Genomic DNA, 19,283 nt, shown 5'->3' on the forward strand with positions numbered 1-19,283 from the left:
TTACTGAGCTCTTCCAAATGTGATCTCATAAACCACTACTGCAACAGTAGCCACGCCCACCACAGCAGAGATGGCCAATCGGATCACAGCTTCAGTAGAACCACAATACCGAACAGAGTCTGAAACAGAAGAACAAGGAAACATTAGTGCACTTTAACACTTTCAGGTCTGTAACGTGCATTTACTGCTGATATACCTGCACATGACAGAAAGAGATCTGTCTTTTCAATGCAACTACATCCAAATGCTATGGACTGCACATTTAGAAAGAAAATGAGTTGAAAATGTTGCTGCTGACCTGGACATGGCCGACAGAGTTGAGTGATGTTGAGGTGTTCAGTCTGGTTGGTGAATGAATAAGCAACAACACAGCTGTAGGAATCATCCAGACACTCAATCTCCAGAGGTAGAGAGAGACTGATGCTGAGATCAGACACACTGATGCTGGACAATAAACTGTTTCCTTTGTACCAGGAGAGAGTCACATCACTCACATTCAACATTGAACACAGCAGTGAACAATTCTTGTTTGATGATGTTTCTGATGGTGAACAATGAGAAGAGTCTCTGGTGATGACAGGAACATGCAGAAGAGCTGGAGAACATAAGGGAAACAAATATCATTTTAGGACAACAAATTATTGATCATGAAATGTCTAGATATTATTAATCTTTGTAGATATTGGCTTATCTACTTATAAAGCACATATTAATGCCTTATTCTGCACGACCATCCTACTTATATTAAGCATTAAATTAGGAGTTTATTGAGGGAAAACTCTTAGTTAATAGTGAATATAATATTAAAGTACGAAAGTTGTAATTCCCTTCAAGGGATAGTTCACCCAAAAATGAAAATACTGTAATCACTTTCAAGTTAATGCTTCAAACCAGTATGAGTTTCTTTCTTCTGTTGAACACAAAAGAAGATATTTTTAATAATGTTGGTAACCAAACAGTTGCTGGTTGCTATTGACTTCCATAGTATTTTTTTCCATATGGAAGTCAGTGAGGACCAGCAACTGTTTGGTTGCCCATATTATTCAAAATATCTTCTTCTGTGTTCACTGAATGATTCATTGGTGAAGCAAATAGAAAGAGAATACGGATGAGATCTCATACATTAGAGAGTCAGGAGACGAGTCAAGTGTCTAAGTCTAACAACATTTGAAGTTCAACATGTATCTGCGGTAACCCTGTCACAAGCTATAAGTAGTATATGCATAAATGCATCTGCATACAAAATGCATTTAACTTCAAAACAGAACAAAAACAAGTTAAAGACAGATATGAGCCTCGATTGGGAGGTCAAGTGTGAAGTTTTTTTGTTTTTAATCAGTGCAGTTAATATGAGGCTCTTTGTCCTGTTTCAGTTCTTTAGAAATATGCATGTATAAAATGATTTTTTTTTCATCTGCACAAAGCAAGAAAATAATTAAACTAAGGGAGATAAACATTTGATATGGATTATACATCCATCTATAGTAGAAACATAATGCCATAATCAATAAGCAAACAGACATGGTATAAATGAAGATGGTGATCATAAAAATGATCAGCATCTTAAATATACATAAGCATAAAAGAACACAGCTTTTTATGCATATTTTGTAACATAACATCTTTATTAAATATCTAAAATATCTTAATCAATTACTCACCATAGACAGTAACACTGAATCTCTTGTTTGAAGTTCCTCTGTTGCTGAGGATCAGTAGTTTATAAAGTCCAGTGTGTTCAGTTCAGTTCTAATGTTTCTGATGGCCAGAGATCCAGTTTGACTGTCCATCTGGAGTCTTTTCTCAAATATTGTATTAGTGGCATCTATATAGATGTTCTGTCTGTGGATTTCAGCTATTCGCCTCTCTTGAGGGCCAAACATCCACAGCATCTGATCATCTCTCTGCATTTTAACATCAGTGTTTAGAGTGACAGAATCTCCCTCCATCACTGAAACTGACTTTATTACATCTGTATCACCAAACAGACCTGAAAATCATATAAATGCAATGCACTGTAATTATTAGACAGCAAAACTAACTAGATTTAATTTAATAGAGATTGACTATTAAACTGTGTGTTTGTTTTTTATCTCTTGTGGTGGAAATTTGTGTTTAACTAACCACATTTGCTGATTAAAAGAGTTACTCACCACACAGGCCAAACAGGAACAGAGAACACAGATAAGAAAACGTCATTCTGCATCTGAAAACTCTCATTTCAGATATTTATCAAAGGTATTTTTCAGTCTAACAGGTTTTCAGAAGGTTACTTTGTGGTTGTAAGAAAAAACTGCACAATATCTCACACTCTCATGAACATGAACACACAGACACACATCATCTAACACTGTGTGCTTCAGCTGAAGATCCTCGCAGCACATTAAACCACATTCTCACAGCTCAGACGCCACATTTACTGACCTCAGTAACACAAGTTCTGACTTGTGCCAGTTCACAGAGTTTAATGCAATGTCAAAGTTTAATGCATTCTTTATTTTCTTCTTAAATTACATTAACAAATTTTCTATCACAACATCATAACCTGTACATCTAACACTCTCAGGAAAATGAACACAAACACTCATCGTCTAACATCGAGTGCGTTCGCATTCAGCTCAGACGCCACATTTACTGGCCTCAATAACAGAAGGTCTGACTCCAAAACATCTCATGAACGTGCAATCACAAATCTCTTTCAAATGTTTTGACACAATAATTTCATTGAAATGAAATAATGTTCTAAATGAGAACATACTGAATGAATTTAAAGTCTTATTACATTGTAAAATATCCACATATGAATCAAATGCATATTAATTTTAAACACCATTGTGTGTCTATGACACTGTTTTAGCACACTTCAGGTTTCAGTACATAAGTGGGCAGATTCATTGACAATCAACTTCAAGTTATGTTGAACACATTTCTGTTTAAAAATATTAATATCAAATAATATAATAAATATTATATATTATAAAATTATTTTCATTTCTATAAATCTTTAACCTTATTAAATTGCATGATTTTTGCTCTTTTAGACATTTAGTGATTTTTCAAAGTGAATGAGTATGTGAATGAAAAACTATATTTATAATCATTCATGTTGCAGTCCAGATGAGTTTAAAGCAGATGAAGTCAAGATTCATCATGACTGTGAACTTAAATCAGTCACATTAAACATAAATCAGTCCTGTGGTGTATTATGCGTGATGATCAGTGATGTGTGTCAGTTCTGCAGACGGTAGATGATCTGTGTGTATTCTGACAGACTTTTCTCATCTACAAACACAAACACATGCAGATGTTGAGTGTATTTTATATCTCATGCTGCTTTCTGTTGTTACTCATGTATAAAATACATTTAAAATTATATAATAATCATACTTTTCCTTTTAAAACTAATTAAAATATTAAAACATCAATTTTGGCTCTTAGTTTTATAACTATTTTACACTTAAAAATGTAGTCATGTCAGTTGTAGTAATACTTGCCCTCTGGTTTTTCTTGGTTCAACTTCATGCAGTAACAGTAAAACACACATGCAGAAATGAGCAGCAGCACACAAACGCTTATAATTGGCATGAAATATAAACCCTGGACATTTTCTGTAACAGACAGAGAAAATGGTCAGTCCTTTCAATGCAACTTCATCCAGATGATATGTACTGCACAATTAGAAAGCTTATATGTTAAAAAATGTTGCTGATGTACCTGAACATGGCAGACAGAGTTGAGTGATGTTGAGGTGTTCATTCTGGTTGGTGAATGAATAAGCAACAACACAGCTGTAGGAATCATCCAGACACTCAATCTCCAGAGGTAGAGAGAGACTGATGCTGAGATCAGACACACTGATGCTGGACAATAAACTGTTTCCTTTGTACCAGGAGAGAGTCACATCACTCACATTCACAGCTGAACACAGCAGTGAACATCTGAACACTGATGATCTTTCTGATACTGAAGGGTTTTGAGGAAAATCACTGATGACTGGAACAGGAAGAAAAGCTAAGACACACAAAAACATTTCAGGAAACAACCAATTATTGAAAAAGATGTGTGTAAAGATGCTTAATATTCAGATCAATAAATAACAATTGCATGTCCAGATGCTCTAGAACGAATTTTACATGCATGGGCAAAGGCTTCTTGATGCTGCAGCTTTTAATATAATTTAAAAAATAATAATTATCATTATTAAACAATTCTCATTAAGCCAATTCCTGACACTAACAGCCTTCACTATCCCACATAGACAGCAATAAAAACAATAAAAATATTTACTCAGTTTACTCACCATAGACAGCTAGATTAAAGCTCTTGTATTTGACCCCTCCACTGATGATCTGAAGTTTATAAAGTCCAGAGTGTAATTTGTTGATGTTTGTGATGGTCAGAGATCCTGTCTGCTCGTCTATCTGTAGTCTGCCTCTGAATCTCTCATTATTATCTTTATTATTATATATAGAGATGGTCTGTTTATAGATTTCAGCAATACAAGTCTCAGAATTCTGAAGTCTAAATGTCCACATTACAAGATCATCTCTGTGTAGTTCAGTAACATCAGTGTTTAAAGTGACAGAATCTCCCTCCATCACCGATATCATCTCATATGTTTCATCTGTATAAACTCCAGACATACCTGGAACGAAACAGTCAACAACAAATCACAGATTCCAATCTCAGATATCTTTCAGAGTTTAATAATTTATACAATGTGCTGTAAAACTTGCTTTTGTAGAACTGAACTTGAACATTTAATGAACATATTTTAACAATATGTTGATAATCATTTTAAAGCCCTTTAGAAATTCAATAAACAAAGAAGACTACAATTAATGTATAACAATACATAATGTATGATAAAGTAAATCTACTGGTCCACTTAGCATTCACTCTTTAACTTAATTGATGTTGGTTTATCAGATACATCAATTTCATTGAAATTAAATAAAATCCACTTACATTTTGTGACAAACATACACAAACAGAAAACAGCAGTGTTTGATGCCATATTCCTCCAAATGTGTATTCTGTATTGAGAATACTTCGTGTAACTCCTGTATTGAGAACAACAGAAACTCAAGAAATAATCTAACTAAGCACGCTGCTTTCTCAAACTCTCAAGCTAACATGTAAAATCCTCCTTCTTGTCGAATCTTGAACATGTAAAGTGTGTAGAACACACTGGACATCAAAGATTGAGTCCAGACACCATAAAGTGACACTGACCTAAATAAAGCAGAAAACGGCAAACCTCAATGAAACGCTCAACCTGAGCTGCTAGTGTGTCAAAGTGCACAAAGATCCTTGTGTGATTAAAAAACAACCTGACAATAGATACAGTTTCCTTTGAAAGTGAGATATAATGGTACTCTTCTGACTTTTGATTTTAGAGTTTCGTTTTTTTTTCTCAGAAAACAGTTTCATGTATTTTAATACAAAGCTCTCCAGGAAGTCAAACTTTTCCACATGAGCTCTTCTCAATTGGTATCTGAGTTTTTCTGAGTTAATCGGAGTTAATTAACAAAGTAATCAAATAAGTAATGCAAGTTACTTTGTTGTCTCATTTATTCACTGACAGCTGTCCTGTCTCCTTGCTGAGAGACGTTGGGAGTGAGGTGCAGAGACACTTCCTTCAGCCTGAGGCTTATTCATTTCACTTTTGGTGTGAAAGGACCCTTACAAGGGCCCTTCATTTTAATTTAATTTAATTTAATTTAATTTCCCCAACACTGGCCACAAATACACGACAATGTGATTTCAACAACTTTTATGAATCATTTGGAGATAAACCAGCACAACACTATTAACAAGCATAGTTTGGTGAATAAACTGTAATGCTGATTTACCTGAACAAGCCCGACAGAGATCAGTTACGAAACATTTCAAAATACGCTGGTTTGCTGTTAGATGGCTTTGATTTGGTCAACCATGAACAAGCATCTAATGGTTTTTAACTGACCTCCAGTCAGTTTTATAATGTAGACTCATTTTTTATTAATTTAATTCATTTTAATACTTAGGCCTGTATAATACAAGGAGAATGATACTTAATTGCTTTTAATTAAGCCCTGCCAAATAACACACATAGCAAACACTTCAAATAAAACACATTTTTCAGAACCTTCATATTTAATTGTATTTAATTAATAGTAGATTATATTTAAAAGATCACACTTTCATGAAAACATTTGCTATTGTTTTGTAAAAGGTGTCTTTATACATGTTTGACCTCTTCGAAACAATTAAAAACCAAGCAATTGGTTCAGCTGCTGTCATATAGAGGAAAAGGAACTAGCTGAGGTGCATGAGACATCACAGTGATCAGTTATTTTATTTCTCTTATGTCTATGTATTCTTCTTTCTATAATTACTTTTAGATAACATTGTTTTTTTTTAATATTGCAAATGAAGAAAAAGAAACGTTGTAACCCACAAGGTTGCTGATCACAACAGAGATTCAAAACCAAACACATCCCAAGACAGTTGATTCTGAAAGGTTTTGTTCACCTTGGCATCAAATTCAACAGGTGTTGAGCAACTGCAGCCACGCCCACCAGAGCAGAGACGACCAATTGGATCACAGCTTCAGTAGAACCACAATACTGAACAGAGTCTGAGGAAAGAAACAGAAGAACACGGAAACATCAGTGTGCATTTGAACCCTTTCAGGTCTGTAAAGAGCACTAACATTACCACTGACATACCTGTACATGTGTGACAGAACTGACTGATGTCCAGATGTTTGGTCTGGTTGCTGATGGGATTGTTGAGCACACAGCTGTAGGTGTTTTTATCCTGATATTCCACCTCCCACATTACCACTGTGTTACCTATACATGTGTGACAGAACTGACTGATGTCCAGATGTTTGGTCTGGTTGCTGATGGGATTGTTGAGCACACAGCTGTAGGTGTTTTTATCCTGATATTCCACCTCCAGAGGTAGAGAGAGACTGATGCTGAGATCAGACACACTGATGCTGGACAATAAACTGTTTCCTTTGTACCAGGAGAGAGTCCCATCACTCACATTCAACACTGAACACAGCAGTGAACAATTCTGACTTGATGATCCTGATGATGAAGAACATTGTGAAGAATTTGTAGTGATGACAGGAACAGGCAGATGTGCTGGAAAATAATTAAGGAAAGAAACATTATTATCCAGATTTTCCCAAATATAATTAACAAAATAGTAAGACAACTTCTAACTATGTGTGCATAAAACTTTGAAAAAATTATGGTTCTTACTAGAAGGAAGATAAAACAATAGCACAAACAGACAAGGTTTCTCACATTCACAAACTGTGTAATATTAAAATGAGTTCATTAGACACTCAAGACTTCACAAGACTTCTCAAGACTGTTAAAAATAGCTGCTTTATTTGATGCAAGTGGAATATGAAAATAATCATATTTGTTGATGAATAACAATTTTAATCAATGATTAATTGGTTGCTTATAGACAAAAATAACACAAAGCAGAGTCAGGATAGGAATGAAGTAAGTCTAACAATATTCTTAACATGTATTATGCCACAAGCTATATTTAGAACTTGCATAAATGCATCTACAAGATAACTAATAATTATTATTTTTATTATATTTATAATTCTTTCTTTTTAATCTGCACAAAACAATAAAATTACTAGGGTGACAGACAAACATCTTATATGAATGAGTTGAAACATAATGCCATAATAAGTAAGCAATCAAATATGATAGAAATGATAATAATAATAATTTATGCATTTAGCAGACGCTCTTATCCAAAGCGACTTACAGTGCATTCAGGCTATACATTTTTTACCAGTATGATGATGATGATGATGATAAAAATATTTAGCATTCTAAATACATAACCATACATAAAATAATAAAAGTAATAAAATAATTGTTTAATTTGTATTTTCTCATTCATAACATATCGTCAGCAAATATCATTAAACATCTTTAAATCATAATGACTTTACTCACCGTAGACACTGACACTGAATCTCTTGTATGAATTCCCTCTGATTATGTTTCTGAGGATCAGTAGTTTATAAAGTCCAGAGTGTTCAGTTCTGATGTTTCTGATGGTCAGAGATCCAGTTTGATTGTCCATCTGCAGTCTGTCTCCAAATGACTCATTACTGTCATATATAAACATTTTCCGGTTATATATTTCAGCTATGCGAGTCTCCTGTGCTCCAAACATCCACAATAACATACAGTGGGTACGGAAAGTATTCAGACCCCCTTAAATTTTTCACTCTTTGTTATATTGCAGCCATTTGCTAAAATCATTTAAGTTAATTTTTTTCCTCATTAATGTACACACAGCACCCCATATTGACAGAAAAACACAGAATTGTTGACATTTTTGCAAATTTATTAAAAAAGAAAAACTGAAATATAACATGGTCCTAAGTATACTTAAATGATTTTAGCAAATGGCTGCAATATAACAAAGAGTGAAAAATTTAAGGGGGTCTGAATACTTTCCGTACCCACTGTATCTTTACTCTGTACTTTAATATCAGTATTTAGCGTGATAGAATCTCCCTCAGTCACCGATACTGACTTCATTTCATCGCCAAACACACCTGAAATACACATAAAAACACAGTATATTATTATAAGAGTGAGACATAATATCATTAACAGATCTATCAAATAATTATTTTACATATACACACACTGCTCTAAATCTTCATTCTGTTAATGGTTTTTAATATAATTTCCTGGAGCTTGACAGAAAGTAAAATTTTTTATCTTTTGCCAATACAAAATGCAGAGTATTTAGTCATTTAAAAAATGTGCCGAAATGTTACTTACCGCACAGGATAAACAGGAGGAGAGCGCACAGATGAGAGAACATCATGCTGGTTCTGGAAACTCTCATTTCAGATATATATCACAGGTTTGAGTCTAACAGGTTCTCAGAATAATTATTTGTGGTTGTGAGAAGAAACTGGCCCCCGGCCTCACACTCTCAAGAACACACAAACACACACCGTCTATCATTGTGTGCATTATCTGAACATCCTCTCAGCATTTCAAACCACATGCATTCAGCTCACTGACATTTACTGACCGCAATAACACAAAGTCTGACTCGAAAACATGAACATGTACTGCTTTACACTCACAATATAACAACGAATGACTTCCGAAATGAAATATTTTACATAATACATCAAAATATTGTGATTAATCCTCTACCTGAGAGAATCACAACACATTAAAATATCATAACACACACACATGAGAAACCATTGTGACATTGTTTTAGTAGAAATTTATATTTTATTGAATTAAGTACAGTTCCCATTTTATATACATACTGTTAATAAAGCTGTGGTATTGTTTTTATTTTAGGCTTTTGGTGATTCGTTAATATCATTTCATTAGACAAAGTGTGTGAGTGAACAATAAATGATCTTTATCAGCATCAGTTTCACTGCCATGTGCTAATATATCACAGCCCACACAGTTTTGTTCTGATAAGATTCCTGTTGAAGACAAGAGAAAAACATGAAATATATTACAACAATAAAATTGTGGTTTTATGTAGAAACACCCTTTGTCTAAATATAAGCTGACGGGAAGTAGTTAAACAAGAAAAAAGAAAAAGGAATATTAATCATAAATGTGAACTGATATCTCTTGTACTGAATGTATACGTGACCTATGGCAGATCTGTGTGTATTCTGACATGCTTTTCTCATCTACAAACACGTGGAGATGTTGAGTGTATTTAACAACAGTTACGCGGATGGCCTTCTCTGAACAGCACATTTAGAAAGAAAACAGGTAGAAAATGTGTCTGATGTATAGCTTAACATGGCTGACAGAATTCAGTAACATTGAGATGTTTAGTCTGGTTGCTAACTGAGAATCACTGCAACAATGGAAATGGCTAGAGGAGCAGAAAAACATGAGGAAAGGACCACTAAAACTGATGAAGAGTGTTAGTGTTTGTATGTGGCAGACATTTATTAGTTTTGTTGTCCACTGGGTGGCGCTGTGTTAGTTTGAAACTAATATAACTCGAGCGTATGGGTAGCCCTTTTCTGAATTTTTCTGAACAAATGTAATAAACCAACAATTTATATTTTCAATGTATAGTTGTAACCATTTGTATTACCAATTTCTTTAGTGTAATTTTACTGATATTCATAATTATGACAAAAAAAGTTTGTTTAGTTTGTTTATTTTTCCACAAACCTACAGCCATTAAAAATTACGCCACAACAAAAACATACAAAGTACAAAAGAACAAACCTGCTTCACCACAAATGCTAAAACCTACTGAACACAATACTTCAAGAAGTTCACGCTAGTAACAATTAGTATTTTTCTTTAATACAACACCAATGTTGCATCACTCAGCTCTAATGATTAGTCAGTTCAAATCAACTGAACTGGTTACACCATGTTAAAGAGATCTGTAAACTGGAGATCTACTGGTTCAGATGCTTCTGACAATAATCATATTTTGTCAAGAGCGCCATCTGGCATCCAAAAAGTGCATTATACAGACTAGTTTCAAAAATATGCAATACTTTAAAGGGGTCATATGATGCAATTTCATTTTTTCCTTTCTCTTTGGAGTGTTACAAGCTCTTGGTGCATAAAGAAGATCTGTAAAGTTGCAAAGACTAAAGTCTCAAATCCAAAGAGATATTCTTTATAAAAGAAAATGTTAGTTAACCTAGATTAACACAAGTGCACTATTTATTGTAGGCCTAGTTTAAATTATGTCAGCATTTAAGCTGGAAGTTGCTGGTTTTAGCTGGTTGTTCCAGCTGGTCTCCCAGCCTGACCAGCTAAGGAAGTGGCCAAAACCCCTCTAAAACCAGCCTGCTGACCAGGCTGGATGACCTTAGGCTGGTTTTAGATGTTTTTTCAGCAGGGTTTATTTGAGCAAATGTGTGACATTCTGCAGTGACACAGAAGTACATACTTGGATTAAATCTTTCACTTCGTACTGAACACTACTTGGCTAAAACTTGTTCTTGCTTGGCAATTATTATGCTACAATGTTTAAAGCAATGTAAATTCATACATCTTACTTACATCAGTAATCAAACCAATCTGAGATTACTGTCTTTAACTGATTGTACTTACAATGGCAGGCAGCAATAAATGACAAGTAGGCCTAACCTGTTTTAATGATATTAGCTTTAGCATATTTGTTTTCAGCTGGGATGTTTAAATGACTTCTTCAGAATACACAAACAATTTTCTTCTGTCAATAGAGAATAACGCCTTTTGTCACACAGATGGTGTAGTTGCGATTATCTACCAGTAGGTGCCGACTTGATCATGGTACATGTAAAACTCACAAAATAGTCAGCAGAGGGAGCCTCAGCACAGTGATTATGCATTAAATAGTACTGTGTGTCTCTTTTAAAGGGCTCATATGATGATGCTAAAAAGAACATTATTTGGTGTATTTGGTGTAATGAAATGTGTTTATGCGGTTTAAGGTTCAAAAAACACATTATTTTCCACGTACTAATACAACTTAACCACTGATTTGTAGCCGTGTCCTCTTTTGGAAGACCAAACAAAGTAGTTTGCTTTCAGAACGAAACACACAGCGTCTTCACGATATGGTGGCGGCGGGGGCAGCAACAATAAAGTTATGCCTTCTTTCTTTGCGTGAACATTTGGGCGGCGTTATGCAAATCTTTCCACATCGTGATGTAGACATGTGGGGGCGTGTTTAAATGAGGCGTTTTAGGAGGGCGTGGACCAGTCTTAACTTTTATAAAGAATATCTCTTTGGGTTTGAGGCTTTAGTCTTTGCAACTTTAGGGATCTTATCTATTCACGAACAGCTTGTAACACTCCAGAGAGAAAGGAAAACTTGAAATCGCATCATATGACCCCTTTAATACACATGTACATTTTACTGGACTTTTTTTTTCAGTTTTTGAGCTTTCTCCCCTCTTTTTTGTCCTGTTATTATGACTACTGCTTCATAATCAGAACTTGGATAGTGATGGCTTTGAAAATACTTAGTAATACTAAACGCAAAGAAAAGAAGCTCAAATTCAAGTCAAGACATGATTGTTATGAATAAAGCTGTGCAGCTGCAGAGATTGGGATCAGTGTAATACCTTATTGTCTGTTGTGAATACATTAGACTTCTGGTCTTTTTCATTAAAGACCACATTTTTTAGAAAGTACAAGTACAATGAAATATATTTAATAGCAGTTTAACTTTGATGTTTCAAGTTTTTTTTATACTATCATATGTCCCAACATTCTCTGTGCTAATAAACTGAGTGTTATGATAATACGGTCTGAATAATCGTCATCTAAAAGCCACCCTGAATACTCTGTCTGATTCTCTCCATCAGTTCCCTGTAAAAAAAAGAAACATGCATCAGGAAGAGAAAGTGCTGATGCTACATATGCTTTGCAGCACAACGATTTAGAAAATCAAAGCAGAATTGCTCAAATTTAGAAAAACAATATTGTGTTAAGTCCAAATCTCACCAAGACTTGGCAATGAAAATACGCGATCAAATATCCCGCTAAAATAAATGTCTACTCATGAGAGCTTCATGATCATGTAAGTACAAGCACAGGTACACATAAGAACAGAACTAAAACCAAAATTCACAGCCAATGCACTTAAAACTATAAACAGATCATGAGCATCATTTGAGATCTTGAGTCATATTTGAACAAGATAAAATGCATTTTACTTTTTAGGGCAGGTTTCATTATTCAGGGTGCAAAAGAGATCAAGCAAGAATCAGCACAATAAGAAAAAGCCCAGTTTTTCATACATATAAAAAGTGTAGATAGCAAACATATCTTACCGTATCCTGAGCTCTGTTTGTAGTAAATGTTGGATCAGTATAATCCACCTCTTCCACAGTAGTCTGAGCTGTTTAGTAAAAATACATTTACAAAAAATAAAATAATATATTAAAAAAAACATCTGAAATGAAGGTTACGAGATTTTATTGGCACTTTTGCGCACTATAATGTCATAAAAAGAGGTAATACTTGCTTTCTTGTGCTGATTCTTTGCAGCTCCTGCTGCGACAGAACATCTTCGTAGCTAAAGCTGAGATCACTAGCAGCAGCAGAATTACAGGAGCAATTATCAGCGGTTTGACAGACACTGATTGTCTTGTCATTACTGTTAATTAATCTCGTCAGACTTCAATCAAGATGAAACAACAGCAGATCTTACGGGGCATATATTATAAAAGATGCAACTACATTTTGTAACAATAAATGTGTCAATTATTAAAACATCAAATATTCTATCAGTTATTAAAATACAATACTGAATTTAACAGTACAGTGTAGTTTATGTGCTAAGATACAGCACAGACACAAATATGTGACAATGTGAGTTCTTTAATGAATCATTTAGAAATAAACATGCACAGACATAGTTTGGTGAATAAACTGCAATGCTGATGTACCTGAACATGTCTGACAACGATCAGTGGTGTTGAGATTTTTAGTCTGGTTGGTGAATGAATAAGCCACAACACAGCTGTAGGAATCATCCAGACATTCAATCTCCAGAGGTAGAGAGAGACTGATGCTGAGATCAGACACACTGATGCTGGACAATAAACTGTTTCCTTTGAACCAGGAGAGAGTCCCATCACTCACATTCACAGCTGAACACAGCAGTGAACATTCTGACCTGATGATCTTTCTGATACTGAAGGGTTTTGAGGAGAATCGCTGATGACAGGAACAGGAAGAAGAGCTAAGAAAGCTACAGAAGAGCTACATTATTGAAAAAGATGTGTGTAAAGATCCTTAATATTCATAGATAAAATAAATAACAGTTGTATGTCCAGTTTTTGTTATACAAAATTATATAAATTTCTTATTATGAAAAATTTCTCATCAAGCCAATTCTTGACACAAGTCTGCCTTCACTACTCTGTATTCACAGCAATAAATAAAGAAATAATAAATAAATAAAATATTTACTCAGTTTACTCACCATAGACAGCAATACTGAAGCTCTTGTATTTGACCCCTCCGTTCATGATCTGTAGTTTATAAAGTCCAGAGTGTAATTTGTTGATGTTTGTGATGGTCAGAGATCCTGTCTGCTCGTCTATCTGTAGTCTGCCTCTGAATCTCTCGTTATGCTCTGTATTATCATATATAGAGATGATCTGTTAATAGATGTCAGCTAAACGAGTCTCAGAATTCTGAAGCCTAAATGTCCACATTACAAGATCATCTCTGTGTAGTTCAGTAATATCAGTGTTTAAAGTGACAGAATCTCCCTCCGTCACTGATATCATCTCTGTTTCATCTGTGTAAACACCAAAAAAATAAAATAAATTATGTTTACAGATAAATATGCATACATACTATACATTACTGACATTAACTAGTCGACTCCAGCCATTTCATACTGAAATCACTTACGTTTTTTAACTGCTGTTCAGTAAACAAAGAAGACTTTGGTTCATAAATTATCAATGAATTCAAAATGGGCTTGAATTTAATTTTGTGCAGTGTATAATAGAGCAAGTCTATTTTCATTTACACATACATTACATACATTAATGTATGTTGGTTTATCAGATACATCAATTTCATTCAAAATTAAATAAAATCCACTTATAAGTATAGAACAAATACAGAAACAACCTGTGTATAACAAAAAGAGCATCTTAAGTGAATGAAGAAAGTGAGTAGCCATCACAGCCTGTTAAAGTACTTATGAAACATATCAAACTACTTGAATTCATAAATTAATAATGTAGCCATGTCAGAAGTCCATGTGCTCCTTAGACTCAATTGCAGTGCGTGCTAGTAGATGGCATGGAAGGAGAAACTAGTTCTTCTCTGGCAGTTATTACATTAAAAATCGTTATGTGTAAATGTGTAAATCCATTATGGTCATATACCGACAAACATAATCAGTACAGAGAGAATGTTTCATAATGTTTATTTATCAGAAACTTCACAAACCACTACAGCAGGATATGAAATTAGACCACAACACAAATATCAAGAACAAACTGCAGCCATCATATAAGCTTCAGCACATTACTAAATACAGCACATTACTATTTGAATAAATTACCTGATCTGGGTTTTTCAGATTAGAGACTCCTAAACCTATTCAGATGCTTAATGTGACGTTCATATTTTATCAGGAGCTCCACCTGCTGTCCATAATTAACCGCATTATACAGGCGATTATTACATGACACTATTTAATGTGTAAATTCATAAACAGCTTATGCCATGTAGCTAAATGGCATCAATTCAATGATTACCATTTTTAAACTGATATTTTATGAATACTGATAGGCAGCAATAAATTAAAAATGGCTTTTTTATTGGACCAAATGTTAGTTTAGCGCAATGGTGTTTAAATTATTTCTTCAGAATACACATACTTTTGGGAAAAGGCCGTCATTGGAAGATCATTTCTGACTCACAGATAGTGTAGTTATGGTTATCTACCAGCAGAGCAACCAGTTTAACCCATTAACACACTGATTCCTGTAATTCACACGAACAGTCAGCAGAGGGAGCCATTAGCACAGCGAATAGATATATACTGAAAAAATGATCTAAAAATGGTAGCATCTAAATTATCTGGTTTTATTCAACTCAAAAATATTATTTAACATCACTGAATCAACCTAAATACATGATACTTTTGGGAAAAGGCCGTCATTGGAAGATTATTTTTGACTCACAGATAGTGTAGTTATGGTTATCTACCAGCAGAGCAACCAGTTTAACCCATTAACACACTGATTCCTGTAATTCACACGAACAGTCAGCAGAGGGAGCCATTAGCACAGCGAATAGATATATACTGAAAAAATGATCTAAAAATGGTAGCATCTAAATTATCTGGTTTTATTCAACTCAAAAATATTATTTAACATCACTGAATCAACCTAAATACATAAATGTATACCACAATATAACAAAAAAAAAGGGGGCACTCCAATGGGGCAGTCAACTGCTCCCCGGGCACTGCAGCAATATGGCTGCCCACTGCTCCGGGTGTGTGTGTGTGTGTGTGTGTGTATGTGTGTGTGTGTGTGTGTGTGTACTGGTTTATATATCCTGGTGGGGACTTAAACCTGACTACACACAGACTCATGGGGACTCGTGTCACTGTGTGTGTGTGTGTGTGTGTGTGTGTGTGTGTGTGTGTGCACATGGATGGGTTAAATGCAGAGCAAAAATTCTGAGTATGGGTCACTTTCAAAATCACTTAAAAAAAATTTTTAAAAAAAACAGATTTTGTTCAGACAGAAAATTACAAGTAGGCCTACATTTTCTGGTCAATTTACAAGCATTTCAATGCACAATTAAAAACATGGGTAAAATACGGAAAATTCCTTCATATTAACAGAAAAAAACTAAAAGTCATATACATTGTGCAACCAAACAATTTTATGGACTCTATAAGGTAACATTTGCAGGTTATCACTTTTTACAGTATAGAACGCATTTGATCTAGCTGTACATGTATGAGCCCCTGAAGATCATCTGAAAAAAGTGGCATATCCTATTATCATTGAGATGATGGTATATCCTACCATCATCTTAACACAACTTCTGAATACACCATCTGATCCTGTACATTAGCCTCCTGTAAGAAAAGAGACGCACATCAGTAAGTCAAGAACAGAGCTGATTCTACACATGCTTAAAGCACAGATTCATATCAGCCATAAGAATCTAGTCATGAGAACTTAATGATCATGTAAATACATGCATCTTTAAGAATGAATGAATGAATAAATAAATAAATAAATAAATAAGCACTTTAACTATTAAATCCAGACTTTTAAAAAAACTGTAAATGATGTCTGAGTGCTAACTTATATATATAAAAATGTTCACAAGCAGACACACAAAAAACAATACTTAGCTTAGCAGGGTTTCTGTAAGCAATGAGATTTAGTGCAGCGAATAACAAACGTATCTTACGGCATCCGGAGCTCTGTGTGGAATTAATGTTGCTTCTGTATAATCAACCTCTTCTTCATTAGCCTGAGCTGTTTGATAACAATTTATCAAATTAATTAAATAAATAAACAATTACAAAATTATACATTTGTATAATTTTTTCTTCTTCTTTTTTTTGGTTATTAGTAATACTTGCCATCTTGTTTTGCTTGTGTGTAATTTCTACTGTGACAGAAAATCAACACGACTACAACTGTGACCAGCAGCAGCAACAGCAGAAATACTACAATGAGAAATAAAGATTGGCTGGATTCTGTAACGGATAAAACATAAAGAGTCATTAAGCTACTGCTGCACATTATAGCACCAAATTGATAACTGAAATTGAAGAGGCACTGAACGATCAGATTCAGACAGATTCAGTGTGAATATAATACTGACATACCTGAAGGTGTCTGACAGACTTCAATGATGTCCAGATGTTTGGTCTGGTTGCTGATGGGATTGTTGAGCACACAGCTGTAGGTGTTTTTCTCCTGATATTCCACCTCCAGAGGTAGAGAGAGACTGATGCTGAGATCAGACACACTGATGCTGGACAATAAACTGTTTCCTTTGTACCAGGAGAGAGTCACATGACTCACATTCAACACTGAACACAGCAGTGAACATCTGGACACTGAAGATCCTGATGATGATGACAAATTGTGTGAAGAGTCTCTGATAATGACAGGAACAGGCAGAATGCCTAAAAAAGATGAAAGAAAAACACGTCAGGAACAATCAATTACTGATAAAGATGTTTTCAAAGATCGTCAATCATCATAGATCAATAACAATGTGCTTCCAGATGGTCAGTTTTGCATTTGATTTAAAATTAAAAACTCTTTTAATATGATTTATTCAGTTTACTCACCATAGACAGCAGTACTGAAGCTCATGTGTTTGATCACTCCACTGATGATCTGTAGCTTATAAAGTCCAGAGTGTAATTTGTTGATGTTTGTGATGGTCAGAGACCCTGTCTGTTCATCTATCTTTAGTCTGTCTCTGAATCTCTCATTCTCACCACTAGCATATATAGAGATGATCTGTTTATAGATTTCAGCTATACGAGTCTCTGAATTGTGAAGTCTAAATGACCACAGTATCAGATAATCTTTCTGTAGTTCAGTAACATTGGTGTTTAAAATGATAGAATATCCCTCCATCACTGATATCATCACTGTTTCATCTGTGTAAACATCAGACACACCTGGAAGAAAAGAGTCGGCAAAACAGTCAAAGATTATCACCTCAGATATCTTTCAGAGTTGATTTGAAAACAAAAATAACAGATCATCTTTCTGTAGTTCAGTAACATTGGTGTTTAAAATGATAGAATATCCCTCCATCACTGATATCATCACTGTTTCATCTGTGTAAACATCAGACACACCTGGAAGAAAAGAGTCGGCACAGATTATCATCTCAGGTATCGTTCAGAGTTTATCTGAAAACAAAACAAAAATTAAAACTTTTATCATTTTAAAAATGTTATAACTTATGTACAAAAAAAATCTAAATATAGAGCAAAAGTATCAAGCGTTATTATTACATAACTGGTTTACACAATAAACAGTACCATAATAAAAAATCATTTTAAGGGTTAGTAAGCTTCTGTTATCATTTAATCACCCTCATTTTATTCCAAATTTTTCTTTATTCTGTGGAGCACACAAGAAGATAATCTTTTTTTTTTTTTTTTTGTCAAGTGCACATCTCAATATTTCATCACTCAGAATATCTGTGTTCCGCAGAAAAAATTTCATCACAACATGAAAGACGTGAGGGTTAATGATTTTTTTTTACTATCCCAAAACTGAAGAACTCACACTTACATGTCGTTGTTTCACTCTCATTGTTGAATATGGATATTATTTTTTGGTTCTTCTGTATCACTTTTGTTACATGTTAAAAAACATGGACGTGCAAAACATGTTCTTTTGTATTCTACATACAAGTCATACAGGTTTGGAAACACTTGAGGGAGAGTAAATTATGACAATTTACATTTTTGGCTAAAAATTATAATTTTAAATTGATCGGATATCCCATATATACATTAAGGTTTATATAATTAACGCAAAATGTACATCTTTTTATTTTAAAATACTGTAAACTGCACTTGTAAATATGGAAGTAACTTCATTGTGTCATTAAATTCAGTATGAACTGGTCCTTTAATATTCCAGGATCAACATTTTCAAACCCTATATGCAGAAATTCAATAAAGACGAAGCACCTTTTACACTATTATAAGCATTCCTGTTTCCATTCAGACTGTTAGAACATACT

At 34.3% G+C, this 19,283-nt stretch overlaps 1 protein-coding gene and 1 pseudogene across 1 annotated transcript; both read right to left on the reverse strand.

Annotated features, from left to right (window-relative positions):
* On the reverse strand, positions 1-14,299 carry LOC107729900 (hemicentin-2-like; annotated as a pseudogene).
* Positions 14,300-16,490: 2,191 nt separating this feature from the next.
* On the reverse strand, positions 16,491-18,184 carry LOC107729901 (natural killer cell receptor 2B4-like). Its single transcript, XM_016540633.1, has 6 exons — positions 17,863-18,184; positions 17,392-17,694; positions 17,143-17,259; positions 16,968-17,035; positions 16,618-16,626; positions 16,491-16,523 (listed from the first exon to the last, which is right to left on the reverse strand). Exons 1-6 carry the CDS (start codon positions 18,167-18,169, stop codon positions 16,491-16,493), a joined length of 837 nt encoding a protein of 278 aa, XP_016396119.1. The 5' UTR covers positions 18,170-18,184.
* Positions 18,185-19,283: the final 1,099 nt, after the last annotated feature.

This window comes from Sinocyclocheilus rhinocerous, unplaced genomic scaffold (genome assembly GCF_001515625.1).
Source record: "Sinocyclocheilus rhinocerous isolate Xijiao unplaced genomic scaffold, SAMN03320098_v1.1 scaffold1962, whole genome shotgun sequence".
NCBI classification, from domain to species: domain Eukaryota; kingdom Metazoa; phylum Chordata; class Actinopteri; order Cypriniformes; family Cyprinidae; genus Sinocyclocheilus; species Sinocyclocheilus rhinocerous.

What these genes read in the sequence shown, in the direction of transcription:
- LOC107729901 (XM_016540633.1), bottom strand. Translation starts at nt 18,169, where the DNA reads ATGATATCAGTGATGGAGGGATATTCTATCATTTTAAACACCAATGTT. An exon ending in CTTCAGTACTGCTGTCTATG is followed by an intron (nt 17,695 to 17,862) that starts GTGAGTAAACTG and finishes CATCTTTTTTAG; the next exon opens with GCATTCTGCCTGTTCCTGTC. An exon ending in AGTCTGTCAGACACCTTCAG is followed by an intron (nt 17,260 to 17,391) that starts GTATGTCAGTAT and finishes TATCCGTTACAG; the next exon opens with AATCCAGCCAATCTTTATTT.